The sequence below is a fragment of the Pinus tabuliformis genome, chromosome 3_2, assembly GCF_031772625.1.
Source record: "Pinus tabuliformis cultivar Carrire ecotype Pingquan chromosome 3_2, CPIR1, whole genome shotgun sequence".
Lineage (NCBI taxonomy): Eukaryota > Viridiplantae > Streptophyta > Pinopsida > Pinales > Pinaceae > Pinus > Pinus tabuliformis.
The window spans coordinates 135965386-135972206 of NC_142302.1; the positions used below are offsets into that span (position 1 = coordinate 135965386).

Sequence of the window (6821 nt, forward strand, 5' to 3'; positions counted from 1 at the left end):
ATAGGATTAGGACTAAGTGGAAACCGTGACTCTTTATTTATTTGGAATTATTCATCCCGCCCTTCATCAGTGCTGTTCTCATAGTTCTTAGGATTAGGACTAAGTGGAAGATTTGAATTTCAATTCACAGTGAAAGAATTTCCGTTATATTCATCAATATGAATAGAGTTGTTACGCGACGAAGATGTTGATGCTTCACAAAGCGAAACTTCACTATCAGAAGAATCCATGCCTTTCAAACAGAAGAGGTTGAATGATACAAATGCACTCTCTCCTAATGATAATATATAGCTTAAAGAATGAAAATTTCCCTCTAAAATTTTTTGCCGAAAATTTTCCCTCAAAAAATTTCGTTTCATGTATTTCCCTCCAAAATTTTCTTCTACAATTTATTGAAAAATTTTAACTAAAATTTCTTATGAAATTAATATTTTAAACTAAATATTTAAATAAAAATTGTAAAGTAAATCTTACCTAAATTAATTTTTTACTTAAACTATATAGCATTTACTAGACAATTGAATAATTTTTTTAATTTTTATTATATCTTCTATCACACATTTAAAATAAATTACTATATCACCATAACACGATTTATATGTTAAGTTTTTTATAAAAAAAATTAATACCACATTCACCATGCAGTAAAACAATTCCGTAATGTTCACTTTATCATAAATTACTATATTGCCATAACACGATTTATATGTTAAATTTTTTATAAAAACAAATTAATACCACATTCACTATTTTTTCCCAGAGAAAAAATTGAACTTTCTATTAAGGCAATAAAAGGTACATAGTATATGCACTAAAGCATTCGATATACTGTATGTTCTTCACAAAACATATAGCGTAACGCTGGGATGGTAAGCAAAAAAACCAATACTTCTCCTCCCCCAATGTATGCAAAAAAGCGTTGATTCAAGTTCCCGGGCTTCCTCATATGTGAGGAAAACAACCCAAACAGGATCCGAATCAGTTATTGTCATGTTGCAAAAAAAAAAAAAACATAGTAAAGCACTGGGATTTTAATTGTTTCATTAAAATTGTGTTTTTACATCTCAATCAAAATTAGAGTATAGTTTCATACTAAGTTCCATATAAAAGACAAAAAGAAACTGGAAATAGAGCTTCAAAGCACAAACGGTGGCTGATTTGACATCATATATAGGTATGTTTCTTTTATGCTCCAAATGTCCACAACCTGTTGTAAACCCTCCTTGGACAGGAGGTTTGCGACAATGTTTCGTTCCCTGTAAATATGGCACACAGTAATATAATTAAAATGTTGTTTCAAATTTAAAACTTCTAAGAAAGGACTCAACATATAGTTTTGACTTCTAAATTCTCCATTAAACCATTTGATAACATTCTGAGAGTCACCGAAAATCTGAACCGATCTCAAATCTAGGTGAATATGACAACATAGTAAAAGTTTTAAGGTTTGGAGTTCAACATAATTGTTGGATCCTGCTTCGAGGCCCACCGAGGCTTTTAAGATTTTTTTGCGCATTTGTATGGATGACTATTCATGCCCCTCATATATTTCGATGATCAGAGGCACCATCAAAATATGCCCAAGGTATATCTCCCCTGATCTGTTCCTCCCTAATCCCCCTCTCTTTTATTTTTGGATTTGGTAATGGATGCTCTCATAAATTGAAGCGCATTCAATTGCAATGTGCTCATGTGAAGGTTCCAAGTCCTTGAATATTCTCCTATTCCGGACCAGCCAAGTGCCCCACGATATATATATATATATATTTACAAAAACGGTTATGGGACTTCATTAACTGAGTGGCAAAGAGCCACAAATTCGGTTACAAAAGAAGAGGTAGAATTCTGCGTGACTTTTCAGCCAGAGGAATATAACGCCTACTCTTAGCAGGCTCCTCTTTTTACATTTAATATAGTATACTACTGCTGCTAATTTCCCGAGTTGAAAAATACAAACAAACTGATGCAGAAGGAAGCAAAAGAACATGACACTTTAAGGGATTGGATCCCAAAGGATTACATTGTCTCTGAGAAAAGAACCAGCATCTAAATGGATTGCCTTGTTTGCCTCGTTATCTGCTTCTTTGTTATTTGTTCTCAAAACATGGAAGTATTTCAGATTCAGGGATTTTGCCATGTCTTTGATCCTTGAAATTATCCTTGCAAGCTGTAGGTCCGCTGGATTGGAGTTGGTTGCCACTGCTTGGATGATCACCTGGGAGTCTCCGAAGACATTTTCCTCCTTGTAGCCCAGCTCTTTGAGGAATTTGATTCCTTGGAAAAGGGCCATCGCTTCAGCTTGAATACTTGAGGAGTGGCCTAATCCCCAAGCAAATCTGTGCACAGCTGTTTCATCTGGATTTATGATGAGACCTCCTGCTCCAGCAGTACCTGGATTCCCTTTGGCAGCCCCATCGAAGAAGAGGGATGGAAGAGTTTGATTGGACATCCAGATTTTAAAATCAGCTTCATTTTTCCTGACTTGCCATTCTTTGCAAGGAGGAGGAGAGCTGTTCACTTTTGGAAATTTGAAATTGAGAGCAATTCCCAGCTCTATGTCCTGCTGGCTTAAATTTGTGTCGTCTCCTTTGTCTTCCAGCCACTCAACTAGCTGATATTTTACTGAGTTGGCCACTATTTTGAAGTCCTGTTCCTTATTTCGAAAAATCCTTCGGTTCCTTTCCAGCCAGACTTGCCAGCTGATGAATTTAGGCAGAGCACTCCACGCTGACCTGATTGTTTTATTTTTTGGAGATGGGCCTAGGTATCTGGCCATCCAGCCTGCAAATAGTTCCAAGACTAAGGAGGGGAAAGTGAATTTATACTTCTAGGAGACAAGTAGCTCTTGCCATATGGAGGCTGCGAACTTGCACTCAATCATGAGGTGGAAGACGGATTCTGAATTTTCCTTACAAAGAGAGCATCTAGAAGGCCCGTAGAAGCCCCTTTTCTGAAGCCTGTCTTTAGTCAGAATTTTTTGGTGGCAGAGAAGCCAGCATAAGTGATCAACCTTAGGAATTGAAGGAATTTTCCATATGGCGACCCAGGGGACAGGATTGGGAGGCACGTGGGGCCTCTCAAGGCATTTGATATAGCCCTAGGCTACAGAATAACCTGCTCGATTTGATCCCTAGCCTCTCACGTCGTGCTTGCTTACTTGAATTGGAGCCAACCCATGTAATTGCGTGACTAACGTTTCTAGGTTAGGGCGTAAGTCGGGTGGGACTGGGAGCTGTTTCCAACCCGACCACACATCGTCTTTCCAAATTGAGAGATCCCACAATGAGTTTATGCTGGCCTCTGACATCCAGCGCTGCAACTCAGGCATGCCTTTCGATTCTACCAGCAAAGGTCTATTTAAGATGTTGTCGTTCCAGAGATGAATGCGTTTTCCATTTGCTGGAATCCAGAAGGAATGATTCCTTATCAATGGACTAGTTCTGCTGATGAACCTGCTGAAAGGAGAATTGAAGTGGTTCTTGGGCTGATCCAGACATCTAAGTCACGATCCTCTGAAGTACTTCCTCCACAACGCAACTTGCACCCAACCAGGATTTGGAGCTATAATTTTCCAAATCAATTTGGCTCCCATGGCTAAGTTTTGGACACTGAGATCTTTGAAGTTCAAGCCTCCCTCCTGAGTTGGTTTGGTGACTGTTTCCCAATTAACTAGGGAAATTTTCTTCTCGTTTTGCTTGCCTCCTTTCCAAAAAAACATTCTGATTACTTCCTCCATATTTTTGATGATTCCCACAGGCGCCAATAGAACCGAGAATTTGAATAGAGGAAGGCTGCTGAGCACTGCTTTAATGAGGACTGATTTTCCAGCTATATTGAGACAGGAGGACCCCCAGGCCTACTTTTTTGTTTTAAATTTGTCTAATTGAGGATACCAATCTTTACTCAATGCCTTTTTATGGAAGATGGGCAGTCCCAGATATTTAAATGAGGACCAAGAAGTTGAGACTGCAAAACCGAGACATCTAGCAATGGAGCTTGCAGTTGAAGCAGGGATATTCCAACAGTAGATGTGACATTTGGCGTTGTTTAGAACACTTCGGGGACTTTACAATAATCTTCTAGAACTTCTTTGAATTTGGTTGCTGAAAGAGGAGTTGCAACCCCCAGCAGAAGAGTATCATCCGCGAAGAGGTCATGATTGATGCTTTTAACCCCTCTAGCTATGCATAGGCCAGGGATGTCTTGATCTTGCTGCTTTCTTTGAAGATAGAAGTTGAGAACAGAGGCCTGAAGAACGAGTAAGAGTGGAGAAAGGGGGCACCCCTGCCTCAGCCCTCTAAAGGCTTTGAAGAAGTCAGCTTCCCTTCCGTTCACCAAGGGAGCAATCCAAGGTTCCGAGATACAGGCTCTAATCCACTTGATGAAGTTTTGATTGAATCCCATTTTTTGCAGCACCTCAAACAAAAAACTATGTCTAACATGGTCAAAAGCATTTGAAAGCTCTAATTTAATAACCATACCTTTTTCCTTTCGGTGCAGGTTGGAATGGATTGCCTCTTGAACCAACACAAAATTGTCCACCAGTTGCCTGCCATGGATAAATCCACCTTGATTGTCCGGGATGATTTTCGGAAGAATTCTTTTCAACCTGTTAGCTATCACTTTGGCTATGACTTTGTACCCAATATTGCATAAGGAAATTGGGCGAAATTTGCTAAAAGAGTTTGCTCCTTTCTCTTTGGGAACGAGGGCAAGAAAGGCTGAATTTGTACAGCCTCCAATCTTCTGACAGTCTTGGGATTTCTGTATCATTTTGTAGAACTCCTTCTCTACAATCTGCCAACAGGTCTGGAGGAATCTGGGCGTGAAACTGTTTGGTCCCGGAGCTTTATTGGGATCCATTGCGAAGAGAGCCTCCTTGACTTCCTTTTGCGTGATTTTGCCTTCAAGTACCTAGTTCATTTTGGAGGTGATCATGTTAGGGACAACGTCCAACAGGGAAGTGTTTAGATCAGGTCCTGAAACTTCTTTATACAGCTGCTCAAAGTGCTCTGAGGCTGCCTTTTTTATGTTGGTAAAATCCTTCAAAACGCAGTTGTCTTCTTTTATTTCAGTGATGGAGTTGCGGCCTTTCCTGGCTTGGGCTTGTTTATGGAAAAAGGAGGAGTTTCTGTCTCCAGATTTGAGCCAGAGGCTCCTGGACTTGAGCCTCTAGTATTCTTCTTCTGCCAGACAGGCCTTGTGGAAGCTTTGTTGAAGTTTGGCCTCCTTTTCCAACTCATCTTTAGTGATATCAGCTGCTTCAAGATGGAGATGCTGTCTTTCTAAAGCACTTTGTATTTTTTTCCTTTCAGCAGCAGGATTGGGCAGGGTCTTAGCCCAATTTTTCAGCATGCCTTTAACTCTTCTTAGTTTTTCCTCCCACACAAAAAAAGCGGATCCCTTGACAGGCTCTTTCCAACAGTCTCTGATCTTTTCCATAAAGTCTTTCTCTTTGATCCAAAGGGAGCTGAATCTAAAAGGTATAGGCCCCAAATCCTTGGGGGTCAATAGCTCAAGGCTGATGGGCTTGTGGTCTGAAACACTGCTTTGGAGAATTCGAATTCTAGCTTCTAAACCAAGAAGAAGGAAGGAACTTTGTACCAAAAATCTATCTAGTCTTTCCGCTATGTATCCCGAGCCAACTCTCTTATTTGACCAAGTGAAGTTACCCGTGGTCAGCTTAATGTCTATCAAGTCCCAATCTCGCATGAGGTCTTCCACTAATTCTCTTATCGGATCCCTGACGATGCTGCCTCCTCTTTTTTCTGACGAGAGGAGGGTGAGGTTGAGGTCTCTGGCTATGATTGTGTTCTCCAAGTTTTCTAGATCTGCAAATTTTTTGATAGAGTCCCAACATAGTTTTTTCTCACCTGCATTGTTAGGAGCATAAACATTGAACAAACAAATAATTTCCTTAGATTCTAAGTGTTGCATTTAAAAAAAATCCAATGGGTGTTCAGGGACTCAGAGATTAATGAGAACTTATTGGGATTCCAGAGCGACCCAAGTCCTCCCGAAGCTCCATGGGCGGAGGTTGCATGCGCTCCTTCTTTCTTCCAAAATTTTTTGCTTGCCTGGAGGAAGGCTGAATCCTCCAATTTAGTCTCCTGGATGAGAAGGATGTCCGGGGCTTCCAATCTAATTAAACTGTTCATTGCTTCTTCCTTGGCTTTGGTGCCCATTCCCCTACAGTTCCAGGAGACTATTTTCATTATTTACTTTTGCTGTGGTGAGCTCCCTTGGAGCTCTGGGTTTGGATCTTCTTCATATTCGGGGTTTTTTCTAGGAGTTTCTCTAGAGTTGGCTGGCTGCTCTGAAGCTTGTCCTTATAGGTTTCTTGTTCTATTTTTTTCCTTTGTTGACATGCATCCTCTTGTAGATCTTCTGGGGGAAGACTGAGATTCACCTATTTCCCCTTCTTCCTCCGATTCCTCAGACTCTTGGGTTTCCTATTCTTCCTCTGATAAGCTCTCCTTGGATCTCTCTGGTACGCTCTTGGAGGGGGAGGCTTTGGATGGAGGGGCCTCCTTAGGGCTTTCTGTCTCCCGCGTGATCACTATTTCAGATCCAAGTATCTCAAATTTATTTCCTTGGCGTTCCATGGATGGCTTCTGAACCGGGCCTGCTTGGGGAGCTTTCGAATTTGCATTTGCATTCTTCTTGTGTGAAGTTTTGGGATGCTTTGCTTGATTCCACCCATCTTCTTTCCCTTTTTCTTCCACCCCCTTGGACGGGCAGTCTCTGGCAAAGTGTCTGTAGACATGACACTTCCAGCATTTAAATGGCAACTGTTCATAGTCCAACTTCTGAACATGGGT

The 6821-nt window shown here is 40.8% G+C and overlaps 1 protein-coding gene across 1 annotated transcript; it reads right to left on the bottom strand.

Moving 5' to 3' along the window:
- Nucleotides 1-1993: 1993 nt before the first annotated feature.
- On the bottom strand, nt 1994-2776 carry LOC149180193 (uncharacterized). The gene has a single exon (XM_089413796.1). It carries the CDS (start codon nt 2774-2776, stop codon nt 1994-1996), a length of 783 nt encoding a protein of 260 aa, XP_089269922.1.
- Between the last annotated feature and the right edge of the window lie 4045 nt (nt 2777-6821).